The 25,773-nt window shown below is 32.8% G+C and overlaps 1 protein-coding gene across 2 annotated transcripts in view; it reads left to right on the top strand.

Annotated features, from left to right (window-relative positions):
• Positions 1-25,773, top strand: part of LOC106785371 (furin-like protease 1) — a 183,854-nt gene that overhangs the window by 149,945 nt on the left and 8,136 nt on the right. For both annotated transcript variants that reach the window (XM_014745762.1, XM_014745761.1), the window contains exons 4-13: positions 1,379-1,600; positions 2,334-2,462; positions 2,786-2,951; positions 3,976-4,148; positions 7,859-8,276; positions 9,407-9,524; positions 10,191-10,272; positions 11,074-11,284; positions 12,919-13,677; positions 18,567-18,851. In XM_014745762.1, coding sequence (XP_014601248.1) covers positions 1,379-1,600; positions 2,334-2,462; positions 2,786-2,951; positions 3,976-4,148; positions 7,859-8,276; positions 9,407-9,524; positions 10,191-10,272; positions 11,074-11,284; positions 12,919-13,677; positions 18,567-18,851 — 2,563 coding nt within the window. The remainder of the gene's footprint in view (positions 1-1,378; positions 1,601-2,333; positions 2,463-2,785; positions 2,952-3,975; positions 4,149-7,858; positions 8,277-9,406; positions 9,525-10,190; positions 10,273-11,073; positions 11,285-12,918; positions 13,678-18,566; positions 18,852-25,773) is intronic.

Raw genomic sequence — 25,773 nt, 5'->3', positions numbered from 1 at the left:
TCAACCTAAAGTTATTCAATTATTTTAAAAATGTTTTTTTTTTTTTTTCAAACGATTGTCTTTGATGTATCGATACAGACGATAGAAACGATCTTAATATTTTATAACAATCTTACATTCTTATATTTCTTTTATTCTTAAGAAAAAGGTAATGCTACTGAAAGAAATTCAAAGTATACTTATCTGATTGTCTTGACATTTACTTATTACAAAAGAATCGATTAAGTTTCATTATGAAAGATATTATTAAAAATAAAAAAGAAACTTTTCTTTCTTTTAGTTATTCTTTGTTTGCAAATTAAAAGGAAATGAGCTCTGTAAAGGATATTCATATTACTCGATACTTGATACATTATAAAAAGAAAATAAAATAAAATAAAATATGGAAAATCGATTAGTGTGGAATTATGAACTATGGTCACATCCTTACAATTATTTTAAGTAAGAGATTGATCTAATCTGTAGTGATCCGAAAAATTTATTCATTTTCTTACAAATATCATAAATAGGATAATGATTAATTAAAGATCATAATATAATAATTTGCCATAAAAAAAAATCTTCGTATGAACATTCCGGATTTTTTTTGTGTAGAATTACATACTTATATTTAAATCAACGTTTCGTTGTTCGGGTTTAAAAACCAAATAAGATAGAGTAGTATGGGCGTAAAGAAAGAAAGAAAGAAATAAAAAAGAAGCGAAAGGGGTGAGAAAGAAAAAAGATGGTCTCACGTGAAAAAGTACGGGCTTCCGCGCGACAAATGACAAGAAGTTCTCTCATTTATCACTATTTTTCTTCCTATATTTTCATCGGTTACGTTGCATCGCTTACAGGAAAGTGCATCAGAGTACATTGCTTTATGGATACATTTCCCCGTTCGTTGCGTTCGAAATGATAAATCTCTTGTGCGTACTAGAATCGCGCCGAGAGCTTTACTACTTTCAAAAACCTTCAACTACAATGAAAACATGTGTTAGAAAGTTTTGATTACATTTCTGGATGATAGATTCGTCACTGTGATCGAATAACTTTCGCGCGATCGTATCTACGAATTTGCGAAATATACGAGAGGACTGATTATTCAAACTAAATGTACAAAATGGTCGATATACTTTTCTATGATAATAAAGAAAAAAAGAAGAGAATAAAAAAGAAAACCGACAGTAAAATATGACATAATATATTATAAAAAACCATGATATAATTCGTTAAACTTGCAAATTATATTCGTAACCAGAACGCGTTGATTAAATGTAAAATTTGATAAATACAATTTTTTCTTGTTTGTTTTTGTTTTTTATTTATTTCATATATAAAGAACTTGTTTGTGAAATGATGAATATAAAGGTTAATATTTTAAAACATTCCATTACAGATATTCGATGGTTGGTATCATCTCGAGCATCGATCAGTGATGAAGAGATCGATTGATCCACACATGGAAGTACATTCCAGACTGATGAGAGATTCAAGAGTTCGTCGAGCAGAACAGCAACGAGCAAAGTCGCGAAGTAAACGGGATTTAATAATTAAACGCGGTCCGTCCAATTCGCAAGTTATTTTAAATGACGAGAGATGGCCTCAAATGTGGTACCTGGTACGTTACTTTTACTTTCTATATCAAATTAAATTTTAATAATGTCAAATCGTCTGAACTTTCATAGAACATATTTCGTATATGTGTCTCATGTTAGCGCTTGTGTATATCTAATTCATAGCATCGTGCTTAATATTCGAGGTATGTCTAATACGACAGACGTCTGAATTCTAGGTGAATTCTTGTTTGCACCCTCCTTCCATACACACCAAGCTACGAATAATTATCATTTATGAATTGAACTTGTGATATTAAACACATCCAATGATTTCTATTATCTAACAGAATATTTTTTCTTTAGTTTTATCGATTCTACTAAAAAGAAAAATAATAATAATAATAATAATAATCATCGTCAAAATAAATAACAAATATAAAATACAACAAATTTTCTAATCATTTATACGCGTTAACGATCGAACCTTTCGTTTTGGTTATTCCAACGTTTCTACTATATAAATCATTGAAATCGATCGTATTTCATTTTTTATTTACGTTTGTATTGTATTATAAAAAGGAAGGAAGAAAAATACGTGAGTGGATTAACGAGAAGCATTCTTTAAATCTTTACTTCTCGTATATTCGAACCAGTCTTGAGATTCGTGGAAAAATAAACGAAATGGAGCATGGACGTGCCTAGAAAGACTAAACAATGTTACCGCGTTAACGCATTTTCCTCGTTTCTTTTTATTCGTTACACTCTCTTGTTTGTTCTATTCCCCGTACCTTTTAGAACAGGGGAAACGGTTTGGACATGAACGTGCAAAACGCTTGGGCCGAAGGAATCACCGGAAGCGGCGTCGTAGTCACGATTCTCGATGATGGCTTGGAAAAGGATCATCCTGACCTTTACAAGAATTACGTGAGTCTTACCTCTTGATTTTATTTTTTTACTATCCGTATAATTTTCAAAACGTGAAAGAAATGATAAAGGTAACTCGTATTAGTTCATTTTGTTGTTATTCTTGTTCACTCTCTTGTAAATTATTCTAAGTTCTGCATAGAACTATATCAAATTGTTATTAATCTTCAAAACTAAAGGAATTTCTTTTCTTGTTTTTTTTTTTTGTCTATGTGAAGAAATAAATATGAAACTTTGGTCATTAATTTTCTATCCAAAAATACAATAGTAATATATTTTACTAGGAAGATAGATCTGTCAAGATGTTTCCGTTGAAATTGTAGGATCCCCAGGCGAGTTACGATGTTAATAGTCACGACGAGGATCCAATGCCAAGGTACGATCTTGTGGATAGCAATCGACACGGTACCAGGTGTGCTGGAGAGGTTGCAGCGACTGCTAACAATACTGTCTGTGCGGTTGGTGTTGCTTTTGGAGCAGGTGTCGGTGGTAAGTCTTACTTCAAAGATTCATCTTCATTGTCTCCGAGCTAGGAAAACGTTTCGTCTCTAGTTTCTCTCGACTTTCAAGAAAATTCTCCTTCTCACTTCACTCTCCTTCTCTACTTCTCTCTCTCTCCCTCTCTCTCTCTCTCTCTCTCTCTCTCTCTCTTTATTCTTTATGCTTGACAAAAACTATTCTCTTCAAATTGGATTTGCAAATTTTTCTGTCGTAATATTATATAGAAAATATTATTGGATTTGAAAACAACACTTGTACACGCTAAAATATCTAGAACATTTTACATGTATATTTTTCAAAGCTCTAAGAAGATTTTTATTTGACTCTCTCTCTCTCTCTCTCTCTCTCTCTCTCTCTCTCTCTCTCTCTCTCTCTCTCTCTCTTTCTCCCTTTCTTTCTTTCTGTATACAATACATTTCACATTGATATCTCGATCATTGTTATTCTACTTGCAACAAGGAGAAAGAAAAGAATTAATTTTTTGTGAAGGGTATTAAAAATATTATTCCATGATATAATATATACAGTATACTAAAGAATCAACAATTTTAATGCTCAGATACTTTCAACTCCAATAAGCTTCTATACTAATATTTGAAACTACTTACTGCTTTATCGAAACAACCGATAACGTTTCTTCCTCTACTTTCGTGAAATAAAAAAAGAGAAAAAAAAAAAATAATCGATTAGAAAATATTAAAGTTCATTATATTTTCTAGCGTGCGCTCAAAACATGACCCAATTATGATATGCAAGTGATCTTTATCCCGATGGAGCACGAAAATTATAATCCGCTGGGTATCCTGAGGAGAACATACTTAAAATTGGATTCTATCCTAATAAGATCGTTATTATCTAATTCAAAGTATGTCGTGTTAGTAAACTATACGATATCGTTTCTAATCTCGTTTCTAAACGATATCTATTATAGAATCTTACCCCATCATTTTAATTTTCATATTATTAGAAAAGCATATATATATATCTAATAATTATGTAACTATATTCCCAGGCGTTCGAATGTTAGACGGTGACGTAACAGATGCCGTTGAAGCCAGATCACTCAGCTTAAATCCACAGCATATCGATATTTACAGTGCTTCGTGGGGTCCTGATGATGATGGCAAAACAGTCGACGGTCCTGGCGAATTGGCAACAAGAGCCTTCATCGAGGGAATAACAAAGGTTCGTTCTTCGTGATACATGTCAGTAATCTTAAACAAAACAATCATTTAAATTCAACCAAATTATTAAAGAATTTCGTGAACGTTCTATTTGAATTAGAAAATATTCGTGTGAATCAAGATTTCTCTTTGAAAATTTCTCATCATTCGTAAATATAGCATATACAGTCTGAAGATACGTATGTGCGAATTGAAACATTGCGATACGGTCGTTCACTCTTTCATGTTAGGTAAATATACCTAAAAAGAAGTTCTTTCTGAATGAGAATCTTGTAGTAAACTTGAAGAATTTATATAAGTCACTGGGTAGTTATGCAAGCTTGAGCAAATCATTCCAAAGTTTTCCTCCAAGTATGTTAATAAATATGTATTTTATGTGTTCGTGAGAGATATTATACTAAATATATCGTAATCGGTAATTGATAATAATTTTCGAGTATTTTCATTGGATACGCACGACTTTTCATCTCTGTTCCTTTGAATTTTCCATCGTTTGTTCTAAGAATACCTAGACAAATCGTAATAACAAGTTTACTAACGTTAAAGGAAATTCCCTAAACGTTCAAAGTTCTCAAGGGAGTACTGGGTATTCCTTCAAAACGTCATGAAAGTAGGATATACATACAGTCCACCGATATCTTCCCGGAAATTTGATGCAAAAGAATTTCAACGTAGAAAATATACATGTCACTTTCTCTTCTTCCTCTTCTTCTTCTTCTTCTTAACACTTTCAAGAATTCGAAAAGTTCGACAACTCTGTGGAACTCTGTAAAAGTTTACGAGCTTCTCTTAAACCCACAGACAGTCTCGAATCTTGTCGAAAAACTTTTTAGGAGTAGACACTTTCTTATACGGTACTTGTGTTTTACTGTTAAACGATCAATCGATTATAGATCATAGAGATGCTAAAAAAACATTCTAGTCGGGTAGTTCAATTTGAAAAAATTACCACATTTTTTTAAAAGTTCCGTCGTAAGATCTCGTCAAGAAATGACGATAAACATAATTCGATTAGAAAGATAGAGAGAGAAAGAGAAATAGAGAAGAAGAAGAAGAAGAAGAAAAAGAGTGATCACAGTGAAGTAGTCCACGAAGCTACCAGAGCCACCTTAATAGACTCTGAGGGAAAGGTGGAGGTCAACTCTTGGAAAGTTTCTAATTGGGTGCTTTTAAGTTACCCGAACCAAAATTCTCCTGCCCGCACGCATTACCATTTTAAACTCACTCCACTGCAACGTGGCCGTAAGTCATATGCAAATATTAAAAGGTACTTTGGGTGCGAAAGCTCGTTAAAGCATCGTTCGAAAAAGAAAAAGAAAGATAAAGGAAACCTAAATCTTACCAAACAAAAAAAGAAGAGAAGAAAAAAAAATGAATACAAAACGTTCCTCATTCGTGTTGGCAAAATGTTCCCAGGAAAGAAGAATAATAACGCGAAATAATTTATTCGAAAGGTCAAATTGTGAAGAGTATATTTTTCAACCGCGTCAACGTCAATTCTTGCTTTTTAATAAATTCGATTGTTAACTCTTTTTTTTTTTAGAACATCGATATAGTAAAAATATCCCGTAAATATAACGAGTTATGAAAAGTAATCTTAAATTTAACGATTGAAAATATTGTTTGTCATCGTACCCAAACTTATTTTATTCCAACCTATACGATAGTTTCAGTTCATTGTATTATACTTTGTAATCAATATTATTATATTATTCGTCGCTGAAAGAAAATTTGAAAACGCTTATATAGCAATTTGAAAAAAAGTCCTCTCTTTCCATATTGCTCGTTTCCGATATGTAATATTCTTTTTTAAATGCCTTCACGTATGCGCATATCGATCGGTAGTCACGGTCGGATAAATTTTCCTCTTCCTTCTTTTTTTCTTTTTTTTATTTTTTTTCCCCCGCTAGTAGTACCAAGCTCTACCTTCAGCAATGCCCTTCGGATTTTCCATAATCCGCTAAATAAATTTACTCGTGTATGAGAATACACTTTACTGAGTTTTGGTCCGCGATTTACGGATCTTGTTTTAATACATACTCGGACTCTTTTTACGAGAATACTCAAGCGAACATTTTGCGACTTATTTTTTTTTTTTTATTAATACTCATTCAAAGGATGCTGCTCGTAAAAAACAACAATATGCCAAACTTCAATTGTTTGACGAAGTCATCTGTGATCGTAATACCGGGCGAATGATTTGACCAGTTAATAATCGCTGTATTATATGGTTGCGGTAATTTACGGAAAATTACTCGACGTGGTTTACAGTTAGATGATTTTCTATTATTCGATATGACATTAAATGATATCATTGTTTTGTTGATTAATATCCGTATTAGAAACGTTGAAATTATGTTTAAATTCAATATAAATTGGATAGCTTAATAACGCTCGTTAATTTTTATTTAACTTTCGATCATCCGTTATTATATTTAGATTTTCAATGTGCATTTTAAATAATCAATCGAACGGAAGACCCGACGTTTCATCTTATGGTTAGTAAAATAGATAGAAGTTCTTTTGAGAATGTCTTCAACCATCCTTTATATTGAATGTAATCTATATATACGATGCTGCACTCTCTTTGTCCGCCGAAAGCGAAGAGAACAATATTGAAGTTCCTTTCAGAAAACAATTTCGATGATCCTCGTCGTAGCGAAATTGCGTTCGTGCTACGTTTCCCTCGATACTTAGCCCCTGGGTAAAGCTGCTGAAAGTTAACATTCCAATTCTCAAAATTTTAATTAACTTTAACAACAAATGGTGCTTCATCAATGAGTTCTAAGCTAATGAAAACTACAGCTCGATATAATTTTACTCACTAATATTCCAATTTAAATAATAATATCAACGAGCTTACTCTTTTTTTCGGTGTTATGTACACCTCAATTATACATTTATCAAATCTGATTATTTATTTGGATATTTTTTATACGAGTCGAGTACGCTAAAAAATTATACAACGAACTATCGAAACGGTCAATATTTTATCCACGAATAATTTTTCCGTACCCTATAACAATGTTCATCTAATAACTTATGAATGTTATTTCCTTGTCTTGTAAGAATCTTACTGTGCATGTAATAAGATACTTACATAAGTGAACCTAGATTCGCGTTAAGTTCTCTTTAACGGGCACTACGTGCGTACTTGATAATTTCGCTAAGAATACTTTGGTCGTTCAAAATTAGTCCCCGTACGAGAATTTCATTCGTGTTTTCGTCGTATGTAACAGGAAAGACGTGTTAATTAATTTGACACGAGAGAGATAAGAATAAGTATTAATTTCAATAAACAGGTACGATCATAAACAGAAATAAATGTATAAAGTTGAAAAACGTTTTCTTCATTGCTCAGTTAATATAATTTTGTTAATATTTGATTTATATTTATTAATACTAATGATATATATATATATACTATCAAGTAATGAGGTATAATAATCTTAAAAACAAAATTATATATATATAAAAAAAATTACTATAAATATTCCATACTTTAATACATTTATGCAGTATATCAATATTGGATATTTAAAAAAAGAAAACCTATTTTAACTTATATTTAACATTCATCAATATAACAAACGTTGCATATTTAATGAAGTTGAATCGGAAACATAGAGAGATAGAGAGAAATCGAGGATCTCATCAATGATACGAGTTATATCATTAAGCCTTGTAAACTCAGAGACGTTTGATCAACAGGGACGCAATGGGAAGGGTTCGATCTTCGTGTGGGCCTCTGGTAATGGTGGTAGAGACCATGATAACTGTAATTGCGATGGCTACACCAACAGCATATGGACTTTGTCCATCAGCAGTGCAACTGAGAATGGATTGGTGCCTTGGTATAGTGAAGCTTGCTCTTCTACCCTCGCAACGACCTACAGTTCTGGTTCGACTGGTGAGAAACAAGTAGTCACCACGGATCTTCATCATCAATGTACGAGCAGCCATACTGGAACTTCGGCATCGGCACCTTTAGCAGCTGGCATATGCGCACTTGCATTAGAAGCAAATCGAGAACTCACGTGGAGAGATATGCAACATATCGTCGTGAGAACAGCCAAACCGGCCAATCTCAAGGCACCCGATTGGGTTACCAATGGTGTCGGCAGAAACGGTGAGTTTCATATTTTTGTGATATCTAGTTTTGTTAGAATGTTAAGGTTATTGTTTCTTAAATAGACCTCCTTTCATAGCGATTAAAGTTATTCTGCAATTTAAACTTGTAATTGTATATTCTTGCAGAATTATAATCTGTATACGATATAGAAATTTTCATTAAATTTCATACAACAAGAAAAAAGAATTATGATTATTTAATTCTTTTATATTATTTCTACTTTAATATGAACATGATAATATAGAACAATTGTTTTACATCATTTCGTTTAAATATTAAATTTTGTTTTCATTATTATCGATAATTTTTCTTTAGTTATAATCCGTCAAATAGATTTTATAAATGTTTAATCATACACCAATAGTCAATATGTTCTTACTTTTTTTTCTTTTTTTTTATTGAAACTCAAGTTACTTTGTCGAGACGCAAAGCTACTTAATTTGGAATTAGAAAAAAAAGTTAAAAGTGAAAAAAGCGAACTGAGACTCGGTGGTTACGGTCGAAGCTTGAATTTAATGGAAAATTTTTCAATCTCCTATTTCTATCTCGACATTTCATTTTAAAATACCAAGAATTCAGAAAGACGGCAGGCTTGAATCGCATATGCATCAGTATTCTCAAAATCCTATACACCAGTCCACGTTACAAATCTTTATACAAAAACGTCAGGACTTTTTTTCTGTCATTTGTACTCTTCGATTCCAATAGAGTACAATTCAACTTAAAAGCACGCGAATTCTTTAGTTTCGTACGAATTTTTCTTTGAAATTCATTTCCCAATTTGTTTTTTTTTATTATTTTTCTTTTTTTTTTCTTTTTTTTATCTCTATCTCTTCCTTTCTGTATTTTTCTTCTTTTTATTTTATATCAGCAAAATTTTACCGAGAGAGATATTCGCGCGCGCGCGCGTGTCTTTAATAAAGAAATATCCTAACAAAAAGATACCATTACAGTGAATGCGTTTTTTCGTTTTTTTTTTTTATTTATAAGTAATATAATAATAAAAATAATAATATAATTATTTTTATCGAAATGATACCTACATATTTTCCCAAAGAAAATTAAATGATTATTCAAATCTTTCTAATATTGAGAAATATAATCTAATGATACATCTATCGATTCAGTGAGTCACAGTTTCGGATATGGATTGATGGATGCCACAGCAATGGTACGTCTGGCTAGAAGATGGAGGAGAGTTCCTGAACAACACAAATGTGAAGTATCCGCCCCTCATTCGGGCAGGTAATTAAAACTGTTAAAATTAATGTTTTAATTTCAACGAAATGTAGAAACACGTCAAGTAGGGAGGAAGCTTGATCACATGCGAAAAAGATTAAAATCACGATGAACGGTAAATGAGATTTTTTTTTTTTATTATTATTATTATTTATTCCTCGGAATATATATAAAATTTAATTTCAAAAATTAGATATCATTTAGCAATCGTAAACTCAGTTACTTCTTGCTCGACAAAATATTGTCCGGTTTCATTTATTTCGAATAAACTCTTACAAGCTGATAGTTGAATAAAAAACTGATCCTATTTTTTTTCCCCCCTTTATGATCGTAACATGTCAACTTGTCTAAAGAAGAAAAGGTCTTGGTGAACAAGCTTTCTGTAGATTAGACATTCGTTCGAGGGAAACTGGAGAATCCTCTTGAAACGAATGTTTTCCTTGTAAAACAACCCCAAGGAAAATGTAGGAAACAACGTAGTATAATACATTACATAACTCTCATCGTTCTCAGATATGGATTTCTATTCGTAATTTTTGATGTTTCGAACAAAGAAAAGAGAGAAAATAATGTCATTTGTTATAATATTTATTTTTTTACTCGAAATAAGATTGAACAAATAAATTAAATAGAACAATAGTTAAAAAAATTGTGTTCGTATTGTTTTTTTAGGCCAATACCACCGAAGAGTCAATTGGTTCTCGATTTACATGTTAAGGAATGCAGCGGAGTTAATTTTCTCGAACACGTACAGGCAAGTATCTTTTATAAATAATCCTGAAATGTTTTCAAACAATCGTTACATTTCCTCTTGAAAATTCTAGCAATTTGAAGTTATTCGCATCAGCCACACAAACTGTAAATAAATCGTCACGAACGTAGATTCTGTTTACCGACTTACCCAGATTGATTGGAATTTAATTACATTTTTCCTTAATCAACGCTATATCCAGCTCGAAATACTCAATTCTTCCAATACTAGGCGTTAATCAGTTTTTCATTATCTGTGATTAACGTTTTGTCAACGGTCCTTTTTTAAATGAACAATAAATCAATCTTCGATTTGAATATTAACCTCGAACAATAAAATACAGTTTACTTTTTTTTTTTGATTTACCAAAAAAATAACAACTTGTTATAAATTTCTCGACGTATTCCATTTTTTCCATATTCAGTTACAAATTCAAAACTCTTCCATATTCAGTTAAATTCAAAAAAAAAAGAAAGGTAAGCAATATGAAATAATAACTATCGAATACTTTTTGAAGATTCAATTTATACGAAATCGACTAAGGAGTAGTTTACCTATATCTATTCGTTTGGTGAATTTCACTTTCTCTGTCTGAAGTATTCTCAATAAAAACGTTCAAAAACGATTCTTAAAGCGTAAAGTGGCTTTTAGTATTGGGTACTTATTGTCGACCTGTGAAAAGGGTCGTTTCGTGTGTGAGTACTACTGAACGATCGTTAGAAAGAGAAAGAGAGAAAGAGAGAGAGAGAGAGAGAGAGAAATAGAGCAAATTATGATACGATCGTCTGGACGCTCTTATCGTAGGCGAAGGTGTCACTGATGGCTTCGAGAAGGGGGGATCTTCAGATACAACTAACCTCTCCTCAGGGTACAAAGAGCACTCTACTAGCGAAAAGGCCACACGACGTCTCGAAGGCTGGTTTCAATCAATGGCCATTTATGTCGGTTCACACGTGGGGCGAGAGACCACATGGTACGTGGAAACTCGAAATTCACAACGAGGGTCGATATTTCGGTAAGTTTATCATTTTAACATTTTTCTTTTATTCACTTCATCAAAATCAATTACTTTTCCAGAAGATCATCGATATCAGAGCTCTTGATATTTATATTCATTAATTGTAATATACAATGATAGAGATTAATACAATAACGAATGCAAGTTAATAATGCGCGTATAGTGAAAAAATATTAAAATGAATTTCATAATTCAAATAATATATTTAACAAACAGTTGTGTTGTAGTTAGAAAATCATTGTCGAAATTGGCTTCCTTTAAAATGAACTATGAATATAAATTATTAATGAAATAATGTTTGTGAATCACACTTCATTAAATCAATCTGCTTATATATTAATAGAAAATACACTTACGAAATTATACTTCGTTGTTCTCGTTATTGAACGAGTCTAATCATCGAGTCGGGGTTTTATAAGCCTGATAGATGTCGATATTCGCGTAGAAAACTTTCCGGCTTAATAATTTTTCAAACGATATAACGGAACTTATGTGAATTGTCAACTAATCAATGATGAGGTTCCTTTCGTATGTTGCATTCAAATAATCAGGAAAAAAAAAATAATGCAAAAGCCGATGGTGGTAGAGAATAGGAGGCATAAATAATTCTACTTCTCAGACATGTGTGTGTAGAGTATAAGAAAAAAGGGAACTCCCTTAGATTTCCAAGTCACATCACGAACGATCCGGTTTCGATCGATCGGAGTAGAAAAAGCAGACCGTGTCAGATTCAGCGAAACCTCCGCGTCTCGAAAGTCTATCGGTGTCAAGATCACGTGGGCTTCCTTATCGAGAAAACGCTGAGATAGGTCGTAACTCGTCCATAAGAGTGCTCGCATTATCGTATCTAAAGATAATTTCGTATTCAAACTCCGGCCCCGATAGTTGGTGTGCTTCCGCTTTATTCTCGTTAAAGCATCAATGACGATGATACGCGGTCAAGAGGATCATTCACTGACGAAGAAGCTCGGCTAACCTTGTACAAAGCTAAACTTCAAGTTAAGATCACTTGGAATTCCATTAAAGCTGATAGTTACGCATAGCTTGCGTTCAACGTTAACTTGCACTACTATTATAGTAATAGCACCTACCTAAATCCTCCACTTCGTCCCTACATTCAGTTTCATTCTCATCCTCAGCATTCTCCTATTCCTTCATACATCAATGCGGACCTTGTGCTAATGTGTACACCAAAACGCTAGCAAGGAATTGTATCCAAGGGTACGCTATGTATTCCAGACGTTTTAGAGATTCAGGCAATTGCTCTTGAGCAATCGAGACGCGTCCTTGCGTTAATCCAAATTCCTACTTCTCCTTGGATATAGAGATGTTCATGTTTGCTAACGTGGATCGAAAATTCATAAACTATAATATCGTAGGATTTCCATGTTGCATCGATACGAATGATGGATCCGATTAATCGATCCATAGGATCCACCTTCGAAAATATCTATTGTATCTTTTTATTCTTTTCATATTTACTCTTGAATGCATACTACACTGACGTATAAATCAAAAACATGACAGCTTTCGGATATTTATCGTAAACCACAAATATATTCTGTATACCGTTTTCGTAATCGTTCTCTCTTGACTTGTTTTCCTGCTGCTCTTATCGATGACGAATCCAGGCCGTGCGACGCTACACGAATGGGCGTTAATCTTCTACGGGACATCGACGTTACCAGATCGTACGGAATATGCGCTTTACAATCCTGCCAGTATGAGTATACCACGAAGACCGTTCGTTAAACCGCGAGAAACTACGTTCACCAAGACTCAAAATTCCTTGACGGCATCTTCTAAAGGCAAACAATCACAGCATAAAGCTGAAAAGACAGGTAGCCTGAGTCCACCGTATGTGGTCAATGCTCAACTACAATCACAAAGGAAGAACAAGGTCCGAGGACAACACAAGAACGGGAAATCCGCAAATCGTCCAACTCCCAGACCAACGGTACAAACTTTAAGGGGATTGACGTCTATAAGAGGTCCTGCCATAGCCGGAGAAGTTCGATTGATCACGTTTAGACCAAGGGGAAGGAGTACACCAAGCCCTGTCACTACTACTACGACAACTGTTCGGACTAGTCCATCTCCCAGAATAAAAACTACAACTGTCTTAACCACTAGACAAAAAATCATCGAACCGGTCACCATCTCGTCACCGCTTCAGAGAGGTTTGATCCTGATGGAGCCAGCTGCCAAAGCAGCCACCAATAAAGTACCAGCGATCTTTCAACAATATCCCAAAATCCAACAGCTTTATCCTCTTTATCCTGTTTATGCTGGTGCTCGTGGAGCTGGGCAACAACACGCGACTAGAGCTAAGGGATTGGACTTATTACAAGACGAACAATTCGATCCTAGGAATCTACAGTTCGATAAGGGTACCCCTATTTGATTGATGCATTTGCCAAGATCGAGCTTAGTTGTTCCATCGAACAATGACGTAACTTACTCGGTTATATTATATTGATTCAATTCGCGATCTGAATATTGACCTGAACATTTCTTTTATGACGTATATTATATCTACCTTGTTAAGATCATTACGGGGAATATTATTGTCTCTTTTATATATATTTTTATTCATATTTCTATTATATTAGATCGTTATCGTTAACTCGAGAACCGTGTTATTTCACCTGTAATATCGGATATCAATATCGATTTGTATCTCAATTTCGTGAATATTCGAAATTTCTTATTCGGTAATTACATCGAACGATTAGTCAAAGATTAAAGAGCCTAATCGAGCGACAATTATTCATTCATGACAGAAACCAGGTCGTTATATTTTTCGTTGCCATTGAAAACGTTTCAGCCTTTATATTTTCAAGCGTCATTCGCGTTCATGGATGCATCTCGGCACGATCTCGTTCTTTTTTTTCTTTTTTTGTCTACTTCTTCTTTCCTTACACTTTGCATTTCAGTAGTAGTACAATGTGTGTAGAAAAGAGACAATAAAAAAAAAAAAAAAAGCAGAAGGAGGTAAAGAGAGAATGCATAGTAGTATAAGCAAATATCCTATGGTCATTCGAAGTACCGAGGGATTCAATCTAGTAGAACTTACATTTTTACGTTTTTTTTTTTTTTTCTTTTTTTATTTTTTCATTTTCACTTATTGTTCGCCGTCTATTCATTTGTAAGCTGCACTTGGCCGTAATTGCTGTAATAGCCATTGGCTTTGTTTCTACTCTGATATATTGTCCTATACCCACCACCTTCTTCACCTTACCTATACCATTATACTTTCCTTATTTTTCTTCGTTTCAAGCGTCATTTTGTGTGTGTGTGTGTTTTTTTTTCTTTTCCCGGTAAGTCGAACCATTTTAGCTTAAATTACAAGGAATACATTATTCTTTTCTATTATATTATTTTCTACCCTTATCAACCATGCAACTCGCTTGATTATTTATTGATGTTTTTCCACGGGAAGACGTATAAATACCGATGCGCTTGTAAAAGTTTATTCATTCATGACGGAATATTAATGATTCGCTTGTTGATTGCATCACTTGCATTACTCATGTTCTCGATAAATGTATTATTAATTTCGTGTTGTTTACGTGCACCGGACAAGAACCGTAGATGTGCTATCGTCCTCGTTTAGTTTAGTTCTCCATGATTTGTCCAATGATTTTGCGATGGCTGTTAAATGAATGATAATTCAGCAATCTTTATATATATATATATGTTACAGTCAATGTATAGAATCCGGGTATTTTATAGAATGTCCACCAAGATTGGGCAATGTATATTTTAAGTATGTTTTTTGTACATTATCCAATCAATTTCTAGAATGTCCAGAGGGTTTTTGATCAATCTAGAATATGCGTTTCAGTTGGGGTGTGTTTAAAGCACGATGGTGGAAAATAAAACAACAAATCTCAAGTGATTATGAGTGAAACAAACAATGACAGGTGTATATTCATATGGTCATGAAATGATTTTCAGATTGCATCAGGATTTTTGTGCACTAAACATACCCCATTGAAACACGTTTTATAAATCGATCGAAACTTATCAAAGATATTGTGGACAAATTTTACAATATCCGTCGTTTGTTTTACTTACTCGAGCTTAAAAATACTTCCTTCCGCCCCCAGCATTCTATACACAGTCTACTGAAGCACATATTATAAATTGACCAAAACCCTCTGGGCATTCTATGTGTTGACCAGGCAATCTCCTACTCGATTGGATATTGTCCTAGCAATGTTATAAATATATATATATGTATATAATACCCCTAGTTAATATTTGATTAGTAAATCAAATGTATGAGAAAAAAAAAATCAGATATACAGTAAATGAAATGAATATTATCAATAGATTAAATTAATCTCAATGAGTGATTACAAATAATATTTCTTACCATAAGATTTTTCTCTTTAACTTTAAATCATATTACGCTTGAAACGAAAGTATCTCCTATCCATCATCATCATCATCATCATATTTACACTTTCCCATTTTATTTTCTCGAGAACTTGGTAAAATGCTCCTACACAAAGTTGTTCCTTTTACAAAGAAAGATTTGGATGGTATCCTATCGGAAGTATTATCTACCGCTACTTTTCCTCGTATGTTCACTTCGTTACGCCATTTCATTCCTCCCCCTCCCCTCCCCTCCCCTCCCCAGACCCCAATTTCACTTTCTTTTAGCACCTAACAGAAAGAACACACGGTTATTCTCGTTACCAACGAGTGGTAGAAACATACAGAACTAGAAGAGAACTTTAATGAAAGAGAGCGAGCAAGTTTGAGAGAGAGAGAGTGAGGGAGTGGGAAAGAAAATAAGAAAAAGAAATAAAAAAGAAAATGGAAAGAGAGGAGTGGAAAGCAAGCCGTTTCATCGACGATTTGCACGATCCTCGGCACTTCGTAAAACAAACGCTGCTCACCCCTGTTCGCTTCTTTCCCTTGTCTCGCCACTCACATCCTTCCCCTTCCTCCACCTTCACTCCAAGTATTTTCCTTTCCTTTGCTAGCTCGTCTAAGAAGTCGTCCTGACAGTCGTTACTTTACAACCATCTTACACGACTGTAACAAGCGCACTTTAATGCCGACTTTACTGCCACCCGCGACCGGAAGTTTACAGTTTCTACTTCTCTATCTCTCTCTCTCGTCCAATAAAAATGGAGAGGAAGCAACCGAGAAGACTACTGATCCCTTCTTTTACCCTTACGCTGTTCTTCTATTTTCTTTCTCTTTCTGTTTTTATCTTCGTCCTTTTCTTACAATTAGTTTTGCAAGCAGACTCTCAGCAATGAAACTATCCTACCGACATCGTCGTTGTCGTCGTCGTCGTCGTCGTCGAGGCTTTACTAATTTCACCCTAGACGACATCGACTATGTCTTTCCTCTCTTCTTTTATAGTTTTTTTTTCCATTCATGTCATCCTGTCGTGTCGGAAAGCTTACGATCTTCTTATATCCACTATAAAAGCTTAAAATTGTACGCGATATTTCGTAGACGCGCGGTTTATAATCCAACAGAAATTATTTATCAAATTTTAAAACCGTATAAATAAAACGTAGACACCAAACTTCGTTTTCCTTTTTTTTTTTTTTTTTTTACCAAAACACATTATAACGATTTTTTCTAGGGGAAATTTAAGAGAAATGTTTTATTTAAATTGAAAATGTTTCGGTAGTTTATAGTTCATCTATCAAATATTCTTTTAGTTTTGTGAACACTTTGGTGTATATCTATTTATATTTATTATTTGTGACTGTGTTAATTCATAAATGACGTTTATGTCTTACTCCCATCATAAATCACCTAAAATATCCTGGAAATGCTTGTCTTTCTTTCCGTTTATTCTGCCATTCAAGTATCTTCATTTTAGTCGATTTAAATCCGTTACGCTTCACACCTAAAGTAGATTTAAGCTTATCTTAAATTCACTGAACAACTTTATGCTTACTCATCGGAGACTTCTCCGCACGTATGACACGAAATTGTTTTTATGAAGGATACTTAAATATTTGTGTAAATGTGGACACGTTTGTATAAATCGTAAAAGCACCTGTAGCTAATAGAATTCAGTGGTTTTCAAACTTTACAAATATTTTATACTTTCGTCATTTATTATTATAATTTTTGTTACGAAAAATATGCGTTTCTATTTAGTTTGCGAATCACTGTCGTAGAATACATCACGATAATCCACTTTAGTTAATTTTATTTAAAAAAAATGTAATCATAAAATCTGATACTCCTAATAAACAAATATTCCAACGAAAATAATGATAAGGTAATTATGTTAAATATTTTAGCTTGTTTATGTGCAACATAATAAAAAGCGTTTATTAATGCGAAGTTCATTTTTATATAAAATTCAAATACCAGTTGGTCAATTTAATTTAAACAACATTTTATATATATATGACTAAACTGTGGAGTATTTTATTTTTTCTTTTTCTAAGAAAAAATGTTAAAAAAGCTTCTTTTTTTCAAATGTCCAATTTTTTCGCTTGCTTACGCATGCATTATGTCAACCATGTAAATTATTTTACAATTTTATCGTTAATGTATTTTTATTTCGAAGTAGTACTTTTTCCGTTTATACTCATTGCTCGTTTTTTTCTTATTTTTTTTTTTTTTGGAAGATGTCAAAACTTAATTATTAATTCTTATCTACTATAAATTAAGTTATATATAATAAAATTTCTTAATATATATTTCTTTCGAAAAGAACGAGCAGTGAGAGTATTTCAACAGTAGATTGCACACGAAAAGCGATTACGTTGTTTTAATTACGGCATCAATCTGAACCGATTTACTTTAACACTAGACAGAGTTTCCAATTTATCGATCAAGCTCAGGATCGAATACGGGATGCAAATTGAATGAAAATATTTTAAAATACGCAAGGTTAAAATCAACGATATCTCCGTGGGCTCTTGTTTTACGTATACTATCGATCGTGGAGAATAAAAAAATAGAGTAACGAGTAAAAAAAAAAAAACAAGTACCAAAACGAAACAAAACTAAAAAAAAAACTTCTCCTCCCAAAAAAAAGAAAAAAATTCGAAATAAAATAAAAACCAAATAGTAGAAACGTAATCATTGATATCAAATCATTCGTCCAGTGAGATTGATTCAACTATCTAGTAAAAACGAAATCAAAGAAAAAACAACAAATAATAATAACTTTAACGATGTTACCGAATAAAGAATATATATGATTACTCTGTCTCGTGATAAGGTATTATCGAGTTATGTCATCGTGAAACTTGATACTGATACAATATTACATTGATTATAGATACTCTTGAGGAATGGAAACTGGTGTTTTATGGTACCGAGACATCCTTGGAATCGAATGAGGACTTGGACAAGGATAAACCAAGCTTGACGAATGTTCCACCGGAGGAAATCCAAGACAATACGGCTACTGACGCAAGGCAGAACGTGGTAGACACAGAAGGTGATCCTTGGACTGGTAGCCAACAAGTAGAACGAGTCTCTCATCCTGAGGTACAAAAACCAACAACGGAAAACCAGACTAGCGGATGCACTAATCTCAATGGAGGAAATGGCAGGTGCCTAGGTGGGTGCCTCATACTACTCCTTCTAGCCTACTTTCTCGTAGAGCCAACTTACGGATTCTCAATCATCGATCGTTCTCCTAAAACCGTGGACTCGAGTCTCATTTCTAATTCGAACCTGACAATTTCTCTTATTTCGCTCGATTCCTCGACGAAGACGACGAGAACGACGATTACTACGACGACGACGAAAAATAAAAAAGATTATCTCGTTGATGATTCGATAGGCGGCTCTTCTAACATTCGTTCGTGTTCATGATGACTTTTCCTCCTGGCTTGATCCTATTACAAAAGAGAAAATAAGTGAACGCGTGAGTGTGAGAATGAATGACTGAATCTTTGTTGAAAGAAAGAATAAGAGAGATAGAGGAAAGAAAAGAAAAGAAAAGAAAAGAAAAAAGGGCCTGAGAAGCAACTCCTTCTCTCTCTTTTTTTGCCCTTTTCCCAATCCCTTTTTTTTACTACTGATGATAACGCGAAAATACATCGTGAAGATACAAGACATCGAGCTTAAGAATCTTTTAAGGGTTCGTTCATACGATTTCTCGAACGTGTATTATCCGTATGAGTATCCACGTTCAGTGGACACTACAAACCCCTACAAACAACCTCGCCTAACCTCCAGACGTATATCGTTTAGGATTAGGGTTAGTCAAATTCTATGTCTTCGTCTCTATCATATAATTAAAATGAAATAAATGAAATAATGGAAAGAAAGAGTTCAAATATCGTGGTTGAATTGGTGGTGCATATGGTAAATTTGTTGTTGTCTAAAGTGATTGTATTGTAAAGTGAAGTATTGTGCGAAGTGATTTTAGTAATTATTTGTAGAAGGGGTTATATTAATATAATAGGTATTCGCTCTATCAATCGTTTCTTTTGGTCTTATATTAATCTGATTTTTTATCTCTCACCGGCATTTAATTAAAATTGCTTCATAATATTTGTCTCAAAAATTTACGCTCGATTTCAAATTATTCTTATTTAGATTTTATATATGTTAAATCTATAATAACTCTAAATATATATATTGATATACATTGATATTTGTTTATACATTTGTCATAAACAAATCAATGCCTTTAAATCTGAAAGATTAAAAAGATTTTTGCGAACATTTATATATATAAATGGTATAAATTTTGTTTGTTTTTATATTCCGAACGAACAAATAATATTCCTGATCTGAAAAAAAGAAAAAAAAAAAAGGAAAAATACAATTTTGCACTTTTTACGTTCGATTTGACGGAAAATAGAAAAAAATGTAAAATAAAATAAAGCAAAATGGAAAAAAAAAAGAAAGAGAAATAACAAAGCTAAAGGATTCGATTTTGGAGTGAATGCGCTTCCGACAAAAGTCTTGTTCGATATGCCATATATGTGTAAGGACAAAAAAAGATAAGAACATCAGTTCGAAGATATATTATTATGATCTGCCGTGACATATTCTTCTTTCGCACGATTAAACAAAAAGAAAAAAAAAGTAAAGGGGAAAAATGAAAAAAATGGAGAAAATAACGAGGTACCGCGAGTAAAGCTGCCATTTACGAGATCGCGATCGAACGTTTTCACTTATGGTCAATACACGATCGATCAATAGATCTATTTCCTACGTAATTCTTACTAATGCGATCTCGCGTGTCTACGTAAGATCCTAGTTGAACGTTGCCTCGCGTATCTTCTGATACATAAATACATACTTACATTCATACATACATACATCAATACATATATCATACATACATATTATACATACGTGCATACATACATAAAAAAAAACATTACTGGATTCGTAATCCATTTGAAATCATTCAAAGTACATTGTCATTTTGGATATTTACTGTTGTCAAATGTGTTTTGTGAAAAAGACAGAGACAGAGATATAAAAAAGAAAAAAATAGACACATTTCTATCTCTTTTTCTTTCTTTTTTTATATCTCCCTTTAATTTCATTCTACTTTCTTCTATCTTTTCTCTTATTTGTTCTCTCTCTCTTTCTTTTTCTTTCTCACTTTCTCCGTTTTATTTTACATTTTTCACTTCGTGTATATTCCATCTTGGGTCTTATATTTTCTCGTTTTCTCGTTTTCTCGTTTCCCTGCTGCTATGTCCACATTTCTTCTTTCTTTTTTTTTTTTTTTTATCCCAACCCTCCCCAGGGAAATATCCGCAGAGCCATCAGCACTGCCGAAACAATGAGCTATCCTATCCTATACATCCTCTCTTTGTGTCTTTCTCTTTCTATGCTCACCTCCAAATATTTCTTGGATAAAGATATTTGCACGATCGAACCCCTTTCACGAAAGTCGCGGCGATTGAACCGCACATTTTTTTTCTTTTTTTTTTTTAAAAAAGAATTTTCCTTTTTTTTTCTTTTTCTTGCCCAAAACATGGCTGTGCCTTTTTTCTGATAACTCCGAAACGAAAGCACGTAGGTACATAACGTATCTGCTATGTACAAACGTTAAACGCATTTTGGTTGAAAAATTAAAGTTCGTTTGAAAGACAGTTTGCGAAAAAGCTCGTTAATTTTCGCTACCGAACTAAACGACTGTGAATGCTAGATTTCGTTAAAATCTGAAAAGTAAATGGACAAAGAAAAATAAAAGGTAAAAAGATTTATATATATATATGCTCAGATCAGATTTAGAAAAGGACGAATTATTTTGTTCAAAGAGAGACCAAAATTTGATCGTTCGCTCGACGTCAAACTCAACTTCATCGATATAGCGTAGAAATTTTGCTTCACTATTTAAACTCACGTATACGTTAATGTGTACGTACGTATACATATGATTCTATTTTTTTATTAGTATTCGTCTGTGTGTGTGTGTGTGTGTGTGTTTTTTTTTTCCTGTTAGATCAAAGGATCAAAAGAGCTCTGGAAAATCGTTGCCGATATATCCGTAGAAAAAGAAAAACTATGAATGTCCGCGTTGGTGGTATTGACTAGAAAGCTGGTACTTCCGATCTAAAATGGAAGTATAAAAAAAAAACGAGCTCTCATGCAGAACATAGCTACGAACATTTTTTTCTCTTATTTATTTCTTTCTTTTTCTTCTTTTTCTTTTTCTTTTTCTCTCAAATATCAATCAAATCATTTGGATAACAATGAATTTCTATATTTATTAATATTTAATTGATTCATCAATTGTGAAATAGATTAGTTTTATTGATTTTACATAGAAATTTCGATATAATGAAAATTTAATGAAATAACATTTATAATGAATTCGTACAAAAGTGTTCATCTTTCGATAACGCAAGAGGTATTCCTTGAAATTTGATAAAAGTACAATATAGATATCCAACTGTTACAAACATGTACGTAATGTAAGAAAGATCGAATGAATGTTAGAACACATTCAGTTCAGGTAATACGTTTTTTCGTTCTTTCGTGTCCAACAGCAACGGTAGTAAACAGAAGCAGGAGTAGTAACAGCAGTAGTAACTGTAACAGTGGCAGTAGCAGTAGCAGTAGCAGTTACAACAGCAACCATGCTACCGATTTCCTTTTTATTTTGTTGTGTACTGTTTTACTCGGCTGGTGCTGGTACTGCTGGTGCTGCTGGTGGTGCCAGCAGCACCATGCTTGACTCACACTGCTGTAGAACATTCAGGGTGCATGAAACGAATAATTCTTTCGGTTGGCGTTCGAGCGAACGAAACGAAACGGAAAATCGAGAGAAAAGAGTCGCGTTGGTGGTGCTGCTTCGCCTACGAAACGACCCACTTTTCGATTCGTCGTTAGCCAGCATGCTTGCTCGTTCTGGCCTTCATGCTAGGCCAAATTAAACCTTCCAAATGTGTCTCTCTCTCTCTTTTTCTCTCTCTTTTTTTTTCTTTCTTTCTTTATGCATATATATATATATATTTTCCAAGAGCAAGCTCACTGATTTCTCCGTTTAACACGGAAAGTCGAACATTTCTCTTTAACGTTTGCCTTGAATATTCTTTTTTTCTTTTCTTATCTTTTCTTTTCTTATCACTTTTCCTCAAATTTAACCGAAACACTCTTTTCCGCTTTCCTTTGCTTCTCTTTATCCATTATTGCTAACTCATGGATGAAATTTTTGGAGAAAGAATACAAACAAAACTTATACCATCGATTTCATGTGAAATAAATCAAAAACGTTCTCGAATTTTTAGATTAACGTAAAAAGCAAATAAGATAATAGAAAAAGAAAACATACCAATTATAATTATTCGATATCACGAATAGTTTTGTTTATTGGAAAAAGAAAAAAAGAAAAAAGTATCTTATTTAATTCAAACAACGTCGAGGTTTTTTTTTTTTTGCGAAAAGTTATTGCAAAATATTATTAATTGTTTTATTATTACACAATCCGACATATTGATGAAATAGGATTATTTTATCATATTGAAAACAAATATCTATTATTATTGAACAACTTTTAATTAATAATTATTCGTCAGTGCAACGGCTTGGAATACATTTCATTAACTTTTTAATACTCTTTGAAAAACTCGTGAAAAATGTACGTGATTCGTTTCGATCGTAAGTAAGTAAATTTTTATTGGGGAGGGGGAAAAAAAAGAAAAAGAAGAAGAAGAAGAAAAAAACAAAAAGTAAAATAACATTTATCGTTCTTGTTGTTACATTATATTTCATATCATAATCATAATCGAATGCTGTGCAAGAATGGCAATGTGACGTGCGATAACGGCAACCGATGGTCATTTGGGATTGAATAATTTATCGCCGTTATCGATTAATCGTAGAGGCAATTTATCGCATATCAGTTTAATTTGTAAGGGTACTATATCGCCATAGGTTTACGGTTCTCCGATGATCTTTCATTCTCCTCTCCCTTTATCTGTCTTTCTTCCCTAGTAAAATGAAATCCTATATATTATCTCCTTTCTATTTAATTTTATCGATGAATTGTTTCATTAATATTCAAATTTAATATTAATTTAATTACTGTGTTATTAATTTGATTCGTAAATTTTATCGATCGAAAAATATTACGATTTAGAAATTTAGCATAAATTATTTTGAGTCGTTTGAATTTTTTTTTAAAATGAGATCAAAAAGAAAAGTATTAATATTCTTGTAAGAAAGCGACGCTGATGTATCGTTCGAAACGATGTTCCTACAATATTATCATGCTAATTTTTCAATTCGTAAAAAGATTGAAATAAAAGAGAAAGAAAAAAGAAAATATGGACTCGTAGAGATTTTTGAAATACTCGTCCTTTCGAAGTGATGTAGCGCGCATTTAGTGCCCTTACATATCGTACTCGAATCGAATTACGTGTTTCTCTATTTTCCTCGTTGTTGTTTTTTATCCAATGAAAAAAAAAAAACAAAATAAGAAATCAAACAAATGAAAAAAATAATAACGAAGAACCATCTCTTGATTAGATCGAGAACGAATATTTATTAGTTTTTTTTTTCTTTTTTGCTTTCTTTTAAATCGAATTTAAATTAGAAAGCTCCACACAGAGCTACGGATTTATATGTGGTTATCATTAAATCATATGCTAATTAGTGTGCCAAAATTACATCTACTATCAAATAATCATGTATTTTCTTAATTATCCATTGAACGAGAGATTGAATATGAACATCGTATTATATAACTCGATATATTCGGATCTAAATGATGTGAGTTCGATATAAATAAGAGAATAATCAATGTTCGATTAAATGACGAGGATAGAGATAAACATATGATTATATCATCTCGTAATTTAATTTTTAAATATGCTTTCTCTCGTGTGTCTGCAGGTAGACAAAATTTTGCGGTTAAATAATTAATTATTAATTACAAATGCGTAAGTTATATAAGCTTAACATTTAAATAGGTATTGTGATTGATTGACGTACTTATGAACTTCGACTATCTATTTCTTTGCCTTTTTTTTTCTATTTCTATTTTATTTTGTCGCGATCGTACTTATCGCATCTATCATCCAGTGAACCCTTCTTCTTTCCAGTGATAAAAAAAAAAAAAAATAATTAAGTTTGTATATCACGATCGCGATTATCGTTAATTTTCTTCGGAATGTTAATAGGTCTCTCGGGTAGAATACGACTAAAGGAATAAAACGTACGATGCATTTTAATGTATGGTATACATAGAACATTTGTTTATACCTAAACATTAGGTAGTCTCCGTTTAAAACGAATTCGTACCACCACGGGTTATTCGCATTACCGTGAAGCGTTGGGTAAAAAAAAAAATAAAACGAAAAAAAAAAAAAAAAAAAAAAAAAAAAAAAAAAAAAAGAGTTCGGAATTAACGGCTTAGAACTGTTCCCCATTATTTTTTTCCTCGTTAATCTCACGATTGGAGTACGATAATAGAATAAAATAAAAGTTGTTTCGAAAAATAAGAGAACAAAATAATCAAATGATACTCGAATTTTTACATTCGATCATTATCGTGTCGATAATATTCTCGTTTCTCAAGAACAAAGTGAACTTAATTAAAAACGATTGTTGTGGAAAAAAATAAAGAAAAGAAAAAAACCAAAAATCGATTGATTCGTTTTAAAATAACGAAATTTTCTAACAGCCCGTTTTAAATTTCTCTCGCATACTATTCGACACATTTTCTGACACAATTTCGTAGTTTGGTATAAACTATTCTCCAACTTGCTTCGAAACGTTGCATAATTAAAATACGTACACGGAATCGGTAGAATCTCTATTCACTTTGTTCTCACACGATTTACGATATCCATTGACTTTTTTATTAAACGGAGGCTACCATAAAATACATGGGATCGCTATTTCGTTAACTTTTACCACCCCTCCCCTCCCAACCAACCAACCCACTTTGCCATACATCTTCAACTTGAAACTTCTTTCCTTTTATCACGCGTGTTCTTCCTGTGTCGTTCAAAAGAAGTACGCGAAAACCTATAGCAGTGAGCGTTAATTAAAAGAGTACG

Source organism: Polistes canadensis, unplaced genomic scaffold, assembly GCF_001313835.1.
Source record: "Polistes canadensis isolate GaletaPanama2010 unplaced genomic scaffold, ASM131383v1 scaffold_49, whole genome shotgun sequence".
Lineage (NCBI taxonomy): Eukaryota > Metazoa > Arthropoda > Insecta > Hymenoptera > Vespidae > Polistes > Polistes canadensis.
The sequence above is the reverse complement of the archived record's forward strand: the minus strand, read 5'-3'. Positions and strand labels throughout refer to the sequence as shown.